At 44.6% G+C, this 20,788-nt stretch overlaps 1 protein-coding gene across 4 annotated transcripts in view; it reads left to right on the top strand.

Annotated features, from left to right (window-relative positions):
* Positions 1-20,788, top strand: part of trappc9 (trafficking protein particle complex subunit 9) — a 194,831-nt gene that overhangs the window by 17,339 nt on the left and 156,704 nt on the right. For all 4 annotated transcript variants that reach the window (XM_023811873.2, XM_023811874.2, XM_023811871.2 and 1 more), the window contains 3 exons: positions 4,195-4,338; positions 16,131-16,257; positions 17,567-17,712. In XM_023811873.2, coding sequence (XP_023667641.2) covers positions 4,195-4,338; positions 16,131-16,257; positions 17,567-17,712 — 417 coding nt within the window. The remainder of the gene's footprint in view (positions 1-4,194; positions 4,339-16,130; positions 16,258-17,566; positions 17,713-20,788) is intronic.

The raw sequence follows: 20,788 nt of genomic DNA, 5'->3' as shown, positions 1-20,788 counted from the left end.
GGTCCTCAGCAAATGCATTTCCCTGCTGTAAGCCTTCTGCCTGTCCTTCATGTATCCTCTTCACATTGAACTCTGGAAGCATTTCATTATAAAACAAAGCTAGTGTGCTATGGGTTTCAAAGCACAAGAACACAGAGAGGTCCTCGACCTTTAAACCACCCTAACGGGCACTTTGAGTGCAGAGCGAATATCATTGTCAGATTGTAGATTTAGATTTATAACCCTGCTGTTTCTGTAACCGTGCTTCTCCTTCCCTCTCCAATGTGTCACCTCACTCAAGTAGGGGGGGAATATCTGTTCTCTCTAACAAATTTAGGCTGAATAAGGAGGTATTTTTACCATCTACCAGTAGATTAAACATGTGTTTGATTCACTTTTCTGCGGCTGTTTTTTTTTCACAACATTATTTACTTATGAGTTGTTTATTTCTTTTAATACAGATTCTTATTGGAAAATGACATCTTAAACATATACAGGCAGAGGGTGAAAATAGTAAACATTGACAGAATGTCACTTTTAGAGGGTGTTTGGTAACTAAGAGATCATAGTATCTGCCTCCACATAATGTTGAGACAGTCTGTTCTGTTGAAAGCTAGTGTCTTTAATGTTTAATGCCTTAATGTTTTATGATTGTGTGTTCTGGGCCTCTCAGTCTAGGTTCTGGAGTTGAGGAGTCCTCCAGTCCATAACTTTAATCTCAATGCTTTTTTGGTGCTCCGAATAGAACATGGCGCTGGGGGAGACTGGAACTTCACACCCCTGGACGACATCTCGTCCTTTGCCAGCTGCCCTTGGCAGGGTCAGCAATGTCATGCTAGACCTTGGCAGGGAACGAACCTGCTGGGTTATGGAGCCGCCAGGGAAATGTGTCCTGTTCGCTGTTTTTTGCAGAGTAGCTCATGGCTGGAGCCAGATACCTGCGGCTTTAAAACTTCTCGAACTCTCTCTGTCTCTTGGTGTTGCCTGTTATGAAGCAGCCTGTGGTTAAAAATGTATGGAACCCTGTCCTCTGATGCATGGCTTACACCCTTTTTTTCAGACCGATGCAGGTGGGATAAGTTTCTGCTCTCCATCACTGCCAGCCTTGCTACGCAGTCTGGGTGCTCTCATTCCCCTTTGGGTTAAAGCATGCATTGGCTCACATGGTGCAATAATGGCACCCATATGTGCTCTGGAGCTCATTTCTTCCAAGACTACATTTTTCGGACTTGTCTTGGACGCAGAGGACGGTTGCGACCTGCCGGCATACTTTTCAGCCTTGGTTGAGATTGCACAGTGAAGCACACAAAGAGACTGTGTGTTTAATTTCGACAGCCACGAGTAGGTCCATGACTTTTACACACACTGCCATTACTATGGTTTTATTCCTAAAAATATAGCGACTTGGGTCCCATCTGTCAGTTTGCTTTAAGAGAATATGCCCTGTTGTATTTTTCTGTATTTGCTGGGGAAAATAAAGCCTGCACATGATTTTACTCCAACCAGGACACACCAGGGCAGCGTCGTGTCTTCGTGCTCACAGTTGGAGGTGCCTCGATTTGATTTGGCCCAGAGCTTTGCCATGCATTGTGTAGTATGCTTTCAATGGCACCAGGTCAGCCGAGGGGGAGAAGGGAGAAGTGACAGGACTTGTGAGATGTAATGGAAGTCTTCACTGGGGCATGCTTTCTGAAGGGTTACTGTCATTGTGGCTCGTCTCATGCCTTGTTTTTTCCCAGAGTCCTCTCTCAATTCACTAGGTGGCATGTTGGCCTGTTTTCCCTGCCATTTGCAAGTAAACAAAAGCATATGACTAGATGTTGACGTGGAGCTGAAAATGACAAATTCAAACTGTTACAGACCTTTATCCTGCTGTTTTGGGACTATATCTTGATTTTCATACTGGTTTGACTGACCTAATGATCTGACCTTTTGCTGTGTAGGCTGTGTTGTCTCTAAATTCGCAGGTGAGGTTTGCTGATAGGTTTGCTGGGTTTGAGGATGTACCTACATGAAGGTCCTCAACTTATAGGATGGAGTATGGTGGCTCGCTAGATGGCCATCACGTGTGTGACTTTGAGTGGCTCAAGCCACCTGGGGAGGGCATGCTAGCAGAAGAAGAAAACATGTCTGAGAATTCTGCTCAATGGAGGAGCCCACAGTTTGAGAAATTGAGGAGCAAGTGGGTTTTTAAGTTGTTTTTGGAGCTTTTCCACTCGCCCTTCAGTTATTGACGAGGTTTGTGTGATATGTGGGTTTGACTGTCGATGAGCTTGCAGCTTGATATTACGGCGGCACCGAAAATTCACCTTCACTCTGTCCGTCCCACTTCTGAGCCCAAAACCTGCCAGCCGGAGTCATTTTAGCTAAAGTGTTTTCAGGTGTTTTAAGCTTTAAGGACCAGAGGCGGTAAAGTTCAGTTATCTGTTTTATTTGTTGGCTGAATATTCAAGGGCACCCCTGTGTCAAGCAGATGACAGCCAGCAGCATGTGAATGGTGAGGTATCATCATTAGTCTGCAGAGTTTCTGAGTGCTGCTTTTTTCCTTCCTTGTGTAACCTTGTTTAAAGAAGATTAAAACATAAGTCAAAGTGTAAGGACTGGGGAGGTTGCAGGTAGTCATAGTTTAAACAATGAATAATGAGTGAATCCATCCATCCATCCATCCATCCATTCATCCACGGCTTTCCTAGGCAGTGTTATGGGGGGGTTGGAGCTTATCCCAGCAGCTTTGGACACAAGGCAGGGAATAACCCAGGATGAGGTGCCAGCATGGGAATAGATGATTGAAGTAATTTAATTAATGATGACTTTGTGGAAGTGAGAGCGATTTATTACATTTTTTAGAAAGGAGAGTAAGATCTAAAAGGGTTTCAAAATGTGACACTAACATGCTAGAATTCACATAGGTTACAGGTGTAGGGAGGATGATAGTTGGGGAGTGGCTTGAGATCGCAGCGCGATGTGTCTTGCAGATGTTCCTTTTTTCAGTTGAGCGGAAGGTACAGGCAGTGCGTTTGGTGCGACCAGCGTGTGACGGGCCGATAGCTGCACGCCGACACCGTGCTCCTTTTCTAGGTGCCGTGTTAATTGGACTGCCAGACACCTTTGGTCTTTCCTTAAAAAACGCCATTGGAGACGTTTCCACTGTGCTTCATGGCCCTGAACTGCCGCTCCCTCCACCAGACAGAGGCATCTGATCGCGGCAGTCAGGTTCCGTTCGCTCTGCTATTTTTAGACGTGCTTAGTGGGCGCGCTTTTGAGTGAGCTCTGAGAGGGATTTGCATTTGCCTTTGAATCGAGCCGTCACGCATTTTTGAGAGACGGAGAAGCGCGGCGGTCACGACTGGAGCTGTGCAGCTTACTGCCCCGGCGATGCTTCCAGCCCTTTGTCCGTTTCTAAACCAGTGACGACTTTGAAGGATGGAACGGGGGGGTGGGTGGGGCAGAACTGAACAGGAGGGAAACGGTTGTTATTTAGCAAAACCAGTGGTCATACCACATGCCAATCACCATCATTCCATGAAAATGGGTAAACAAGTTAAGGCAGGATTAGTTATGTGTAACCACAATGTATTGCAAGAGCTCAGATTTCTGGTAGACATTAACTGCAGGCTGTCACATAGGTAAACTTGTTGTTCCTAAAAGGATATGTATATATGTAAGACCGAGAGAAGCAGCCCGCTAAGTGCTTGCTTCAAAGGCCTTTCACACCTGCTGTTGATGCACGGGGCCATAACGTCTGCGCAAAAGCAGAACTTTGAAAGGAATACGTCCTGGTTTTTACTGGCTGCAGACAAGAGGAAGAATGACTTCAAAAGGGGGGAGAGCTGAGGGATAAACGACTTCACGCTTTTAGAGATTTAAAAGACCTTTCGAACGGGAAGTTCAAAAACATGAGCGTTGCCTTGAGATGAGTCAATTGGCATGAATTTTGTGCTGCCGTCACATTCCCAAGTGAGTATGCATATGTGCGCTTCTCTACAGAATGATAACGAATCACAGAGTAGAGTGGGTCATCAGCGTCCCAATTATCTCATGCTCATTGCTGTATTTTAGTGATTTTGGTAACTTTGGGCTGATTGTTGCCTGTAAGCGTGGCAGCTGGTGTGTTTCTGGGAGTGAACTGTGATGATGGAGTGTATGTGGGTAAGTTGGTGGCCAGGGCCTGACCCCTGAGGTCCTCTTTGACTCTCTGTTTCCTCTTTCTGTCAGGTACCCACCGTGGCTGGGCGGCTGTGCAGATGCGGCTTCTTCACGAGCTGGTGTATGCCTCGCGCCGCATGGGGAACCCCGGCCTGTCCGTGCGACACCTGTCCTTCCTGCTACAGACCATGCTGGACTTCTTGTCCGACCAAGGTCAGCCTTCCCACCTGCTGTCTGGGGATTGTTTGCTCATGGATCCTTCTGTCTGCTGGAGGGTTCTCCGATGGACCGGGGCGAGTGGGTTTGCATTCGGAACTTGGGGAGTAAACACAAACATGCTCTTATGATACTGAATAATTTTTTATATAACATGTTATTGTGCAAATTTGCCGAGAAGACACCTGCGAGGATCCTGAAGGCTTCAGATTTCGTGCTTCACAGTGAGATTTCGGCTGGCAGAATTTCAAAATTCAGTGGATCCCCAGAAACCTGCAAGAAATTGATGCGCGCGTGCGCATGACAATAACTTATGAGGACCAGTGTGATTCTCCATCCCTACAATCATATGGGGTCCCACCATCTGAATGTAGTTGGCTGGGAGTTCTTCTGTTGGTACAGCCCGTCTGCTTGATCCTCTGATGTGACGTTGATGGGCGTAGTCCCCCAATGCAGCGATATATTTAATCCGCTAGGCACTGTGGGCTCTCTGATCTGATTTATTTTTTTAATATCCCGCAGAAATCCTCGTCCCTGATAGTCCGCTCCGTGTCACTGGAGAAGGCAGTAATGATCCATTTTCACAAAAAAGTATCAAGAATCTGTATTCAGCTGCTTTCTGAGACCAGACGATTGCGTTTGACAGTTGACGGGGTGGTTTAATTTGCATGCTGTCACCTGTCAGTGCTAATCGTCTAAACGTCAGCATTTTCATAGGGCTGTGGTATTTGCAGGTCAAGTTAAATTCATTTTACCCTGCAAGCCAGGTGTGGGGACACCTGTGCTGATTCGGGGGGGGGGGGGCTGTCTGGGGGCTGTCTGTAATATACATGCGTGTTCCCACTGCCTTCATAGGGACCCTCACTTTCTGTTGTGTATATTGTGTATGTTTGGTTGGTACCTCTGGAGTGGCATGAGCACTGCCTCAAAGCCACAAGCAGCTCCCTGCCCCATCCCCAACATCCAATTTGCCTTGCATAGGGGTAGAAATGCCTGTTCCAGTGGCACAAGGCAGCCGGTGAAACCCACTGGAAATGAGCAAGCTCGTGTTTCCCACATCTCCTTCCCATCCTCTGGAACACCGACACACACGCGCTTCCCACCTCGCTGCCTGCTAATCCCCTCTAACCAAGCTGATGTTCAACTGTTTGTGTGCACGCGTGTCTGCAGATTTAACATGGGCCTCAGAGGATGTTCAGTGATGTCCTGAATCTCAAACCCTCAGGGGCTTCTCTGATTCCTGGGAGCATCTTGCCATCACGGTTCTTACTTAGTGTTAAAGATCTGGTTGCCCGAAGGGTGCACCTTTTCTGCAAGTCGGTGATTCAGCTGGATAACTACTGTATAGTCTAGCAGTTTGGTTTGTGAGTGAGCATTCAAACAAAAGAGTATAGGTGGAGTACAGGTCTCTGCTGACATTAGCGAAAGCTTGCCATTTGTACCATGATAGATGGCCCATAGTACCTTGTATTCTTTTATACTTGGAACACCCTAGTGGTTTAACTGAACATTTGCGTTTAGGGACTGAAACACTTTTCAGTGTTTTTCACAGCAGTTGTTGACACATGTGGCTATTGAATCTTTATTATTATTATTTTATTTTCATTGGGTCCTTTAGTCATTGCCAAGTGTTACTTTTGCTCATGAGAAATATATTAAAGTCTTAAATTTTGGGTATGACATCTTCATACGTAAAGCTGAACCTCTCAACTTGCTGCCGTGACATTTAAACAGGACTTACATTTTTTATATAAGCAGCCCAGAAGCTTTAAGGAAGAGTTTAGCTCCCTGGGCAAAGGGACCGCAGCAACTATTCAGTAGTGTGTCACTCTTCATTTCCTTTGGAATTTTAATTGTTGAACAAGTGGGGTTAGGGAGGCAGATGTGATACTGAAGGGTTGGGGGGAGGAGGCCTCTAGTTTATATGTCTTCACTTTGCAGGACCTGCTTGGCTGCATTTTCTTGAAACTGAGGATTGTGTAAGGTGGTGAATTCAGGATAGCACTGCTTGCTCCTATACCCTGCTGGGCATATGCACATTCATTGCAGCAACTCTCAAAGGGTTGCACTCTGTGTATTGTGCACCATGACAATAATAAATAAATGATTATAGGACAGAGCAGTTTAGCACATTATGTATATCAATTGCATATAAATGTCCAGGAATTTCCCTGTGGGAAACCTGTATATTATTGCTGTCCAATGAAAAATGTGTATCCCCAAAAATCCATTATTTGGAGTGTAAGAAAATGTTTTTTCTCAGGAAGTACTTTACAAAATAAACCTAAAACAACATAGTGAGGCATCTTTAATCTCCACAAATGGAGACCTATCTTTTACACAGCTGTCAGTGAATGGGTTACTGTTTTATATGGACATATGTGGATTGTCGCCTGTGAGGCAGATATGTCAGTGTCAGAAAGTTACAAAGTAATCTGATGTTATTCAGCTGCCTGAAATAGCTTTCTGGCTGTTAATGTTAATTTCTTAAATTTATGACGTAATCCGTACAAACAACTGTCACTATTGCAAATGTTAATAGTACAAACATAAATACTAGTTAAATGGCTAACTTCATGAAACAGCTTTTCATTGGACAAATAGACTTCAAACACTATTAGTGGACATGAGACGTGGCATATTCCATCTATAGTAAAAAGTCATAAATTTCAAAAAGCAACTGAAATATTTTACGTGTTAAAAATGAAATACAATAAATATACAAATAAAAAGAAATTGACCAACATTAGGGGCCTATACAGAGTTTATAGAGCTCCTCATGGTAAAGCAAATATGTCTGGCACAGCAGTGCATTCAGACCATTATTCTGCTTGCTAAAGCTGCCGGACAGGACACAAAAATAAATAAATAAATAAATAATTTCAAAAAGTTGACATAAGTGGGTTCCATCAGACATCATCTAATCAGGTCAGTTACAATTCAGAACCTTTGCAGAGTGTAGAACATAGGACATTTTTTGTGTATCCCCAATGTGTTGAAAAGATTTAGATCTATAATAAAATATCTGCGTATAGGGGTGTAAATCGTTGACCCCAAGGTTATTTGATTTGGTTGCAATTATTTAGGGAATGATTTGATGCATTAGATATCTTTCATTTCTACCACACTTTGATTCTATTAATTGATTATTTTGATAACCTAACTGCAGACCCTTTCTTTTTAACTTCACTGAAAACTTCACAGTATGACCGTGGAGACTTAATTACACACTTAATGTAATACAAAGAAAGTATCTCAGAACATACATCTTTCTAGTTATAAAACGGAGAGAACAAGCAAGGGCAAATTGTCAATAAGACAAGCTACTGAACTGTACAGAAAAAGAAAAGCATAAAATAAACGCTACCTGATTGACCACTTTCGCCAAGACAAACCAGTGGTGCACCAATGTCGCAATTTTGACCGTTTCCGATAACTGATATTCTTTTGTCTAATATTGCAGATGCCAATAACCGGCTAACCTCCTTGCCGAGTTGGCAGGAGGAGGGTTGTCAGTGGTGAAACTTGCTGAGTTTGCTGGCACGGATTAGTGGAATAACGTTACATTGTTTTTTATTCTGTGCAAAACAAAAGATTGATTTGTGGGCCAGATTTAATAATGAATTGGAAACATGTCACAGGCTGGTACTCTGATACGTGATGAATGAGCTGGTTAAATACCTTGTCTTCCACTACAGAAAGTGACTGAGTGTTCAGTGAAATCTTCATTTTTTCTAGTAGTTGTCTTTAGCACTGGTTCTGCTAACTTTGAATATGAATTAAATAAATAAATGTAAATAAAGATTGACACATCAGACAGATGCTGATATTTTGATTTTTAATGAATATTAGCTAATTCTGTTATGTTAATCAGTACAGTGGTACCTCGGTTCTCGAACTCACTAGAACTCGAATTTCTTGAAAGTCGAACAAACCATTTTGACCTAGAACTCAATCTGAATATCAGAAGTTGAACCATGAACGCTGACCTAATGTAAATTGTACGCTCCAAGAAATGAGTCATACTACAATGCAATTCTTACTTGAATGCTTCTTCACAGACTGGATGATTAACCAAATAAAGCAGCGCAACATTACAGTAACTAACAATAAATAAACCACTAACTTACGTGTACTATTAGAGCATTTATGTCATTTATTTCAACTTTATTTTACCAGGTAAATTAACTGAAAACCAGTTCTCACTGCTTTACGTGATATTTGGGAGAAATAGCAGATTACGCATCGGAACTGCCTGGGATACAAACGTCATGCATGTAACTAAACTCTTCAGCCAATAAGGGCAAAGGTGTGTCGTCACGGAGGCGGTTCCAGTTTGTGCAGCCGGGTGAGAGGTCGCAATGTATCTAACCGTAATGCGTTGCGTCAGGATCAGAATGCGTTGCTTTAAGCCAGCGCTGTAAGCAAGTCGAACGCACCCAATGACCGGACTGGGGAAACAAACTGAAATGCGGACTGATGAATACAGAGGACTAATGACAACAACCAGAAACAGCTGATCACATGGGGATCCCACACGAGGTTAACGAGGGGGCGTGGCACATGGAAGGAGCGGATGATCGGGGCAGGACAGGGGTAATGTTGGGATAAGATCTTTATCATTTTGGAAGCCATTAAGAAAAAAATGCTCTTCTTGTTTTATCCTGATCATTTTGTGTTTAAATGCTAAAAAAAAAAAAAAAAAAAAACATATTTAGGTGTAATTTTGGGGGACTGGGAACCAATTAATCGGTTTTCCATTATTTCTTATGGGAAAAATTCGATCAGAACTCTAACTTTTTAGGATTCGATCCGGAGTCCGGAACGGATTAAGTTCGAGAACCGAGGTACCACTGTATATCATGTCTAATACCTCGTTTCTGGATTGTACAGCAAACAATTCTGCTAGGAATTGAAATTTGCTGTCCGCCTCATGATCTCTTCGCCACTTGAGTGCAACATGTTTATAATTTATTATTAAATTATCAATCTTTAGTTTTCAACAGAATAAACAAAATATTTAACATTATTCCACTAATAAACTGGCAAGTTGTTTTACTGCTGGCACCTGTGATAGTAGACAAAACCTATATCAGTTATCAATCAAATTTTCTTGCTATACAGAAAATTTGGATGCGATGGCCTGTACCACTTTTGCTGACTTTACAGTTCCCAACTCGGAGACTAACTTTTCTGTGGTGCTGTGCTGCAGTCATTCCTTTTTTCTGGCCCAGGGCCAGTTTTTTGTGGTGGAAATGCCCGGAACCAGTTCCAGATTGGGAAGAAGCCTGGCATGTTGGTGGTATGGGGTAACATTTCTTTTTGCTTGACAAGGTAGTGAGCTATCCCTGAAGTCTTGATTATTTCTACCATATCTAGCAAAAGAATGACTTTTTTAATGCTACAATAGAGGGGTGTTTCCCAAAAGTGTCATAGCACAAAGATCAGACCTTTGTGAACGTTAATGAGCCTTTTCCTGCTATTCTGCATTTTGGAAATTTGCATGCCGGCATTGCTGCTTAGTGTGTCTACCCGTAGCATGTAAGCGTAAGCGCTGTCGACCCAGAAATCTATTATAACCGATTCTGACGTAACGGATAACAGTTGAATCGGCACCTTTTATTACAGAATAGTCTCCCCCAGATAGAGAGAAAGAAAGAATAACAAATTATGCAGTGCGGGAGGTAGAAGTGAAGTAAAAATGTGATTTATAAACATTGAAAGTGCATGATTCCATTCTGGTGGAACATTCCTGTGATGAGTCAAAGAAAGTCAGGTTAATGTGAAGACTGGAAGCATTGAGCAAATGAATGGCAGCTTGAACACCAGAGCACATCTTACCATCCATGGAGTCCAGACTCAGTCTTGTTTCAGAACTAGCCTTTTCATCTCCTTTGCCTTTATATTACCACCCTAGCAGTGAAGAACATGGCACTGGCTATGATGGACTGGAAAGATGCGTAGAATTTTTCTGCACACACTGAGAGAGCTTTGTCTCAAACGAACAGTGTAGACAACTCTGATATACTCCCAATGTTTTGGTACCATTCAGCCTGTCATTGATGTAGGCTTTAAGGTTCATACAGCACTGTTCCATTTCCATTTCTCCTTGGATGGTGGACTCTGCAGTGGAGGGTTGACTGAGACAGGTGTGATTTTATGAGGCCCCCCTGCTGGCCTGAGGACGCCTATGTCACATTTGATAACTCCTCAGCCCTCTTTTGCTTCTTGACCTCACCAGGGCCGACCACCTTGCCAGTTATCTTTTTCATCCCTTCCTCTCTTCCTTCATGCTGCTATTCTTCAGTCTGTACTCAATCCTCCCTTTGTATTCCCTCTACTCCTTCATGATCTTCCTCTTCCAGTTCTCTTATACGAACCTGACCTCCTTCCTCTCCCCAGTCAGGAAAGTGCTTTTCTTGTTGAGGAATATTTTGATGTTTTTTGTATTCCAAGGCTTATTTGACATTATCTGGCAGACTACCAACTGTGTTCTGGGGAATAATAAGTCCAGGCAGAATTTCATTTAGTTAGTGATGCTGTAAGGACACCATCGATGTTCTCACCATACAGCCTACAAAACAAATGCTAGATTGACAGCAAGCAGTTCTGCAGAGCTTGCCATTGTTTCCCATTGTGATATTGGTTAGTGTAGTTGGTTTCTTTAGCATTCTCCTTGTGCATCCCCTGAGGTGGTCTTAAACTTCTCAAGATCACCCTTTTACCAGTTAGCCTCAATTGACTGTGATAAATAAATAAGCATTTTAAAATTGATTTTTTGCAAGTTTAACGATGATGGAAATGTCAGATGGGAGCAGTGACTAATGGCAAAACACACTCATTGATATGTCGAGTGGCTTGGCGTTAACTCAGAGTACTCAGAGCTGCAAGTAACTTACGTATATGCAAAAAATAAAGTAAGTCATGCAGCTCCTACTTCAATGAAAGCAAAGACACACAAAAATGTGATATGTTTTGAACAGAAGAGCCCTACACGGCATGGCTTGTGATCCCCCCCCCCCATCTTGTGCTCAGATAATACTACATGGATGGACCTTTAAACAAGCTATTTGCTAGAACTTTGTCCTTCCCGCTTTCAACATTCCCTTTTGCACCAAACAATGCTCGAACTTCTTGAGGGTGAAGGTAAATTGTGCTCAGAAGGATGTCTCCTTCCTTTGTAGTCCCGACTGCTCTCTTCCACACGGCCCATTGAATACGGCTGCCGTAAGTAATTGTGAGAGGCGGTTGATCATAGTACAAAGGGAGAGGGTGGGAAAGATCAGATTGGTGTTTCCATGGAACTTCTCTTTTAGAACAGTCCTCAGACACAGCTGATAAAAGCAGGTGCAGAGCCTCTGGAAGAATTACACTTATTCAAAGGAACATATGCTTTGTGCAATTTACATGGCTGGATAATTTGAGTAACCTTGTAGTCCCTCTTGGGGCTTTCATCAGCACGTCCTCTCACGTTAACCTCTACATTGCAGTCCCTGCTAGGTCATCGCCAGCTGCTGTGTTTTTTAGATGCGTGGTGGGATGTCTGCCTGTCTGAAAGGGCGTCGCAGCATGTCTGTATCCCTGGCATTCATGGGAACGTTTGCAGCATCCTGCTGCAGCTGGCCAGTTTGGGCAAATACGCGTCGCTCGATCCGTGTTATGTGATTGGTATTGATATTAATAGTGACCTTGTGCTGTTTAGCTGTTTCTGCGAAGCGCAGCCATTGGTATCGGCAGAAACCGTACGGTGGCCAACGCAGGTACATCAAGCAGCTGGCGGATAGCGCATCTGAGAGGGTCAGAAGGCCGTGGTTGACGGCACCTTTCCTGCTGACGTCTGTGTGGCGTCTCCTGGGTAACGGTGGGAGCTGGGCGGGGGTGGGGGGGGGGTGCTCAGCCTGCCTGACAGGTCCATGGGTCGGCTCCCAGGTTTATGCGCCACTGTCTGTGAGGCTGTAGCGCAGTGCAGCGTTTAGCCTCGAGCCCTGACAGCTTTGCTAGCGGGTATTTGAGATGTGTCACTCGCCTGTCACCAGATGACAGCGATCCATTCCCTTCCTGTTTGTGTCTCGTAGACTTATTCATACCTGACCCGTGCTCCTTTGCCATCACTCCAGGTTCTTGTTCTGCTCGTATGCTTGTTGTTTTCTGCTCGACTCCAAATTTCTTAAACGAGGAACTTTCCATTCATCATTTATTGCTTATTACGGTTTGTGTCCCGTCAGCAGTGTACATCAGGTGGCAGCAGACAGTGTATCTTCCCTGACAGGTGTTAGGCCTGGCTTCCATGGCAGCTGCTGTGCTGTCAGACCGTGCTCACATCCTGGCCCCTTTCCGTTCTGGTTTATTCTCCCCACCTTGGGGTTAATTAAATAAGCAGAGTTTGAGTCGCTTGGTTTACAGCAAGACTTTCTGAATATTGAAGCTGCATTTTTTTCCCCCATCAAAAAAAAAACAAAAAAACAATGAGAATGACTTTGTACTACTACAGAGGAGTAAGGAGCATGCGCTGATGACAGCACGTTGCTGCACCCACTACATGACAAACCACCTCTGGGATGATAGCCTGAGTGCAGCCGTGTGGCGGGCGATACCTCAGCACCACACTAGTCCGAATGGAGAGCCAATCCTGCCACCAACCCCCAAATTTTCCCTGTAATTTGGAGGACCTGCTTGCAGGGCTGGATGAAGGTTAACATCATACCCAGAACAAAGCAATTGCAGGTTACGGGTCTTGCTCAAGGGCCCAACAGAGAAGAATCACTCCAGGCATTCACAGGATTCAAACCAGCAACCTTCTGATTGCTGCCAAAGATCCCTAGCCTCAGAGCCACCACTCCACCCCTGACAACCACCTACTGGCAGATTTCAGATAATCCTTGTGCTAATTCCCCAAGTATCGTATTTTTGACCCAGTAACAAACTGTTCAGTTCTCTGGTTGAACAGACTGCAGAATGGCACGAGTGGGTTGTATGCAGAAACATTAAATGCTTTAATACAGTCAGGATCATTCCTTCACAACTGTCAGTCTTCAAATGTGAGTAAGTGTGAGCCACTCCTAAGCATGAAGGTGCTTTAAGTGGGATATCGTGCATATATGCTATGTCTTGTCAGTCGTTCTCATCATTTTGGTAGGTTACTTAGCAGGTCTATACCTTTCTTTTCCTCACTTCTATTTTTGTGGCTACGATGCTAATGCTATCCAGTAGATGTCCCTCTTTCAGGAGTGGAAATGAAAGGGCTCCTTTTGGGGATCAGCTGGAAGGCAGGGCAGGAGGTACGTGAAAGGGCTCAGGACCTCAGAAACACTGACATAATAGGATATAAATTTGACTGTTGGGCTGACAAGCTCCTTGGATGGCTTTATGCTCAGTTGTGCAGCATGCTCTCACCTGGAGGTGCTGTAACATCTATGTGCAGCTTTAACACACCAACGGCGCTCAATATTACATTAACTATTATATTAATATTATATTACTCTCTATATATATTAACAGGAATCTGCCTTTCCTGAAGCGGTTTGTGGAGTATTCATGCCCTGTGGCCTGACCGGTAATTAGGGGTAGATATCGACATGCCTTCCATGGTACGACTGGGCTTGTGTGATTACCAATGATGCCGTCCCTCTGCACATAGAACCTGATGGAACAATCTGCTATCAGTGTAATGTAAAGCTGTGACTTTACTGGAGGATCCACAATTTGCAACCAATGGAAACGGCTGTTAGAACCCCCAGCAATCTTTTACATCTTCTCTGGCTGCTACCCGTCAGGATTTTCACTGCAGTGGTGTGTTTCACTCCAGCATGTTGTCTGGGTGACTTTGAGGTACTTCCAAGCATTTGCTATATTTGTTATAGATTGTCTCTAGCTGATACCGCATTTCTGAAATATAATGTGATTTTCAACGGGGTATGTTAGTGAGCTTGTCCACACCACTCTATGGTTACACTGCACCATGGTCACTCCTAAGATCCAATAAGCATTAAATTGCTCAGCCTTTGAAGGGTGTGGTTGAGAAGCAACACCAATAAGTCTGTTTGTTTTTGTACAGATTTATGGTTTTCTACTACAAATCTCAATGTGAATTCAAATGATATCCAATCAGAATAGAATCCGATTTATCGTGTGAAAGGGGAATAACTTTAAAAGGGATCGTAGAGTCAGAGCTCTCACACAAGAGTATGATGGGTCTCAACTGGCTGACAGCAGGTGAGTATGAAGAAGAGGATTTCCTGGAAGATCATGGAGGTAGCCGGTGAGCTGAAGAAAGAATGGAAAATGTGTCTGGATCAGATTTAGTGTCTGCAGTTACTGTTGTTCCATGGCTGACTCTTCTTTCAAGGTTCGGTTTATTTTATTGCTCTGTCTGTTGCAATATCTATATGAAATAAAACACACTGACTGGGTGTACTCCAGATATTCCTGCTGATAGTCCTGGCAGGTATTAACACACTGTTTTATCTGTAGTCTGTCCTGCAGTAAATGGACACTGATTCCTGTGAGCTCACATGGGATTCCTCCAATTACTCCAGTTTCTTGCTGCAGCCCCAAAGCATGTGATTTAAATCTGTAAATAGCATGTGATATTCTGTATGAGTGCGACCCTGTGCCTCACCAATGATCTGACTGTATTCATCCCCCCATTCGTCTTCCAACTTCGTATCCGCTTGTGGAGTGGATGCATTATAGTTTATCTTCCTAACCATGGCTGCAAATGAGAGAATGGGAGTTACCTGTTTCTATAGCAACCGTGAGTGTTTCTGTCTAGGCAGCCAGCTTTTGTAGATTTGAATAATTGTGTGTCTGTCAGCTAACCAGGGTGTGGTTGTGTTGATTTGGTGTGTGTGTGTTTGTGTGTGTGTGTCCTGAAGGTCATTGGCTCGTTCTGTGGCCGGCAGAGTAATTTTATGGCTGTTAGGCCCTTGAGCAAGATCCTCACCCCTACAAACCGCTCCAGGGCACCTGAAAAATGACTGACCCTGTACTCCGGCCCCCGGCTTTGCCCCCTTTTCTATGTACATGTGCTTGTTCAAATGGCAAACAATGCATTGTTATTATAAACATTATTCTAGGTTTTCTCCCAACTTTTGCATGGCATGGAATTAAAAATTAAAAAATCAGCAGATGGCCACCCTTAACCAGTGTACGCTAGAGAATGCTTGCTTTTTTAATTGTGTAGGGAAGGTGTCGGAATATTATTGATGTTTTATGGCATTTCAGTGGAGTTTGGGGATTTTGTTTGTTCATTATATCATGAACAGACCAGTGTCTGCGTTTTAGTCATCTCTCCAGCTCGGCTTTGCTGTTCTGAAGTGGCCAGAGCCACGCCCACGGAAACGCAGTAACCGGTGAGAATGGGGTGTGACGTACCCCCGGCACACGGTGGATCTCAGAGAAACTTGATGTATTTGTTATGCGAGGCATCAGGCGGGACCAGCGTGATGACACAGGGCTGTCGTAAAGGTTTTATTGGTAAACTGTTAAAATCTCGTCGGCAGTCCCGAAGGCCATGCCGCAGTAGAAAGGCATGCCCAATGATCTACAAGCGCGGGGTAATTTGCCTCGTTAAATTTGTATTACACACTATAGATTAACCTTCCTGAGCGCAAGTGCCACTTAAGCAGCACGAAGGGACATGAGCGCCAGTAAAATGGCCTGGTTTGATCAGTGAGAACGACAGCGTGTCCTGGTGGCCACGAACTGCCCAGGGACACTCTTGCTTAAGCCCCTCCCCACCACAGCAGAAGGGCTCTTTTTGATGATTTCCCATTTTTGTTCCCTCCCAGAGAAAAAAGAGGTCACCCAGAGCCTGGAGAACTACACCTCCAAGTGCCCCGGGGGAATGGAGGTCATCGCCCTGCCTGACGGGCTAAAGCTGCCACCTGTGCCATTCACCAAGCTGCCCATCGTCAAGTGAGTTTGGGGGCCCGTCCCTGCCTTGCCTTCGCCCCCCCCCCCCCCCCCCACCCCCTTTATCTATATAGTTCATTATTTAACAGCTGAGTGTGATAAACTGTCACTAAATCATGTTTTCTCCACCTGGACGTTGTACTGCACAAGGTTCATTCCCAAATAGTCCCACTTGCTGCTTCTCCAAATTTTGCAGATGGCTCTCTCTCATAAGTTTTTTGCAATTTAAATTGTGCTGTGGTAGCTTTATTTACACCGGAATGCAGCGTTCCTGTCCCAGCTGCGTGTGTGAACGTGGGTGCGTCGCTCTCCCGCCTTTTGTTTTAAGCCTGTTTCCCTAGAGAAATGATGCTTTTTCATTTCTGTTTACCGTCTGCTCTGCTCGGATTTAGAGCTGCAGCGTGGCTGCTTTTAGGTTAAATAAATGCTGCATTCTGTGATCTCGGCTTTCGTTTCGGTGAGGCGGCGCTTCCAGCTGTGTTTTTTACTGCCAGATAAAATTAATTTAACACAAACACCGAAGTTTAATCTAAAGATACTGCCGGAGAGAGGCAGCCAGTCGATAAACACCTTTTCAGAAGCACAGTCTCTCACTGTCTGACTGCATTTACTCAGTGATGTTTTCCTCAATTATTCAGGAAAATCTTGTATTTTATTGGTTGATCTCTCTTGTTTTTTTATTTTCTCAAATATATGTTCAGCTACATTCTTTAATTTATCATAAGTTCGTTTAGTAATTAGAGTTTTTCCTCATGAACCTGCAAGGCTCTAATTTATTATGGATATGACATTAAAGCACTCTGGATGAGGAAATTAATCAAATGCTTTTGAAATATTAAATTATCATAAGATATTTTATATTTGAATGGCTCGATTTTGGTCTGTGTTGATTTGAAATTGTTCTGTCAGTCACTCCAGTTGGATTTTGCTCGCTCTTCAGGCTGGACTATGAATGTATGATTTGTCATGAGGAAAAGGTCCAAGCTGGAACTTTCTCCTGCTCACTCTGTGTCGGCTGTGTGTCCATGAACTGTTCCCTTGAGGCATGAAAGCGCGTAGCCAAAGCGTGTGTATTTGTGCTCAGGGAGAATGTAAGCCCCCCCACACCAAAATCAGCTTGCAGGCATTACTCTGCTCCCCATGGAATTCATGTCATCAGCGTCCCTCCTCTCCGTAACCTGTCCTCTGTCATGGACAGGAGGCCTGAAATTTGACGGATGGGAGGCCGGCCGGGGTGTCCCTCATGGCCGACCCCGTGTGCACTGAGATGGGCGGGCTTAATTCAAGGTGTTCTCTTCATCTCCCCATCCAGGTCGGTGAAGCTCCTGAACCTGCCAGTCAGCCTGCGCCCCCGCAAACTGAAGGGCCTCCTGGGACAGAACATGGCCACCAAAAGCCCCTTTATTTACTCCCCGATCATCATACACAACCGTGGAGAGGAGCGCTGCAAAAAGATAGGTGAGCACCGACCCCTTGGGTATCTCCTTGAAGTTTGGGCATCAAGGGACACCATACTTTCTGGAAACTTCTGTTTGCTGACTTGCTAAATAACTTTAGCATATTGAATCCTCATTTACTACACTTCAGAAAGTGGTGGTTGCCTCTGAGTATTTTGAATAATATGTACAATAAATGTTAAGATGCTGCTCATTCTTGGGCAATGCTGAAAGTACAGTAAAAATAACTACATAATTTCTTATTCCTAAAATAAGGCAGGGTTAATGCTTTATAAGTAACTCATAAATGATTGATGTTTTAGAGAATCAGTATTATATAGAATTTCAACATCTAGGGGTGTTTTTGACCTGGAGAGTGAAAGTCTGGGGTGAGGCGGGGGTGAGGTTATTCACTAATTTGAGCCATGTTTGCATACAATTTTTAATTAGCTGAAGATTCCATCATATGAATACAACAAAATGTGAAACGTGCTAACTGTCTTTAGAAGTGGAGTATAGCGTTCAACACCTGCATGTATGAAGCTTGGCATTGGTGAAATTCTTCCATTTGATATTTAAATTTTTTTTTGGGGGGGGGCGAGGGGGGGCAACACACTTATTCTGAACAGCGCCGGCGCATGTTCAGTGCCACTTAAGATGTGATAAAAGTATTTTTTCTGATCGACTCAGGCAGGGTAAATAGATATGAGAGCACAGAAGGAAAATTCACTCATTCTGCAACCAGCAAGTAATTTGATTCGTCATGCATTTTTATAGCTGAGGTAAATAATTTGCATCAGTTATTAGAATGTGTGTGTGTGTGTGTGTGTGTGTGTGTGTGTATTTCCCCCCAACTTGTTTACCAAATTCTTATATGGACCTCCATCGGGATCTTGCTAACCTGTCACCTTCACCCGATGCATCTGTAGCTTATTTTCTGCTGGAAATGAGAAGGGCAGGAAAGCAGCAGGAAATCGGACGGCAAGGGGAGGAGGGTGGAACCTTCTGAAGTCATTATATGTTAATCTGAGGCTGTTTGTTTGGCAGAGGCCCCCACGGAGGGACACCTTAATTAAGAAGGCACGTTGTTGCTCCCCTCCCTTCCGGACCAATGTGTTCTGCTCGTGATTTCCCAGGATGCTCTGGCCATGGGGGTTGCCATGCGGGATGCAGGCAGGCATTGAGCCAAGGGTTTGGGGAAGCGAGTCATGCAGCCTGGCATGCTTTTCGTTAATGAAAAAGTCATCCTGTATAGCCGGCGCTTGTGGTAAGCTAAGGATGCAGGCCTCCCATGCTCAGCAGCAGTGTCTGCTATGCTTGGCTTGTGTAGGTTGCTTTGAGAGACCTTTAATGGGGTGAGAGGCCTTGGGCTGCGGGGTGCCCAGCGAATCACAGCTTTGTGTGGGGCTGGCCAGCTCAGTGCGGGCAACCCGTCACATGCCTCATCGCCTAGCTACACACAGCGGCCTGCTCTGGGGCTGCGTCTGAAACAGCACTAGTATACAGCAGATTTCCGATTACCCCTGAAAGTATTAAGGCGTCTGTTTTTACTGGCAACCCGCCGCTTCCCTAAAAGAAGGTGCAATGTCTCCAAGACGGTCTCGCGTGAGCTGCAGTGTCCCTCTCTAGCTTCCAGTTTTCTTTTCCCCACATGTTGGGGAAATGGGCTGCTCATGAGCACGTGCTAAGCTGCCAGCTAACTGGCTGACATGCAGCAGTTCCCATGTTTCCCAGTAATCCTGGTCCATGCCTGATTGCCTTTCCTGGCAGCCCTGAATCGTTTCCCAGCTTTCCCTGATTTTACATTTTTTTTTTTTTTATGTTTCCTGGAGGAAAATATTTTCAGTTGTGGAAGGGTAGCATGATGAACATGGCTGATTGGTTGGATTGAAGTGGCCATCGTTCCCCCATCTCACGGCTTCCACTAAGTGCCGGACCCAGTTGTATGTGCAGGTAGCCTTAAGGATACTGGCCCTAAAGCCTACGCAGCATGATATGAGGGTACTGAAGCTGTTTATGGTCTAGAGCTCGGTTGGTGTAGCTTCCCTCTGGAAATCTCTTTGCAGTATTATTTTTCTGTGAATAGTATGACTTCCAGGCATTTTTACATTTAAATTTTTAAATGGTTACATTTTTTTTCTCATATGGGATTCGCCATTATAAGCTGGCAGAGATTTCTTCTGTCGCTCAAAAATGCAGGCCTGGAGAATTTTACAGTGTCCTTTAAGGTGTCCTGTTCTGTGAGGCAGATTGATGCTGAGCTGTAAAATGGGTATTTTAAGAGTTTCTCTGTAATTGCTTAGAGACTTGGTTTAAGATTTGCCAAACCCGCCGGTATCTCCTCGTGCCTCAGTTCGAAATTGTGGCTGATAGTAGCAGTGTGAGTGTAGAGGTGTGAGTGGTACTCATCACAGATGTTCGGCTGTCATACTGGCTGGGACCCTCCCCCAGGCCCTCGTTACAGCCACTCGGCCAGTGCTCGCCTCCCTGGCATGCGGTTATAGGGCAATGCAGGCCTGCCTGAAAGGCGAGATGGAATGAATGTTGTGTTACACAAAGAATCCCTGTGTTGGAAAAGGACAAGAACTCAAATCTGCAGTAACCACCCCCCTTCCACTTCTGCTGCCTTTTTTGCACAAAATGAAGCCCCCTCCTTTCCCCAAGTGCCACAGCTGGCCCTCGGCCCTCTCCCCCTTGTCGGAGGTGGAAGAACCAGCTGTCCTTCACTAGGGGAAGCTTTCAGTCGCCGCATGTTCCTCGCTCATCCGAGGCGATTTGGGCAAGCTGCGGTACCCTAAAAATAACCGCGTTCATAATGGCTTGCGGTTGTGCACTCAGAAGGATGCACTGCCTTCTCGAAAGCAGTTTAGATAAGTGGCTTGTGGCCCATCTGCGTGTTTTAGGGGAGTGCTTTGGCTCGGGCAACGTACTATGGGCTTTTCTACTTGGACGTGTCCGTGGCCCCACGCTAGCCAAAGCTGTCCATTAACCACACGTCGTTAAACAGGCACTTACCATCTACTCTGCTATCATTGGATTTTGTTCACATGTGCCCAGTTTTGTGGTTCTGTCACTATCAAACACCTGTCGTCCGAGTC

This window comes from Paramormyrops kingsleyae, chromosome 23 (genome assembly GCF_048594095.1).
Source record: "Paramormyrops kingsleyae isolate MSU_618 chromosome 23, PKINGS_0.4, whole genome shotgun sequence".
Classification (NCBI taxonomy): domain Eukaryota; kingdom Metazoa; phylum Chordata; class Actinopteri; order Osteoglossiformes; family Mormyridae; genus Paramormyrops; species Paramormyrops kingsleyae.
This window is presented reverse-complemented; position numbering and strand designations above follow the sequence as displayed.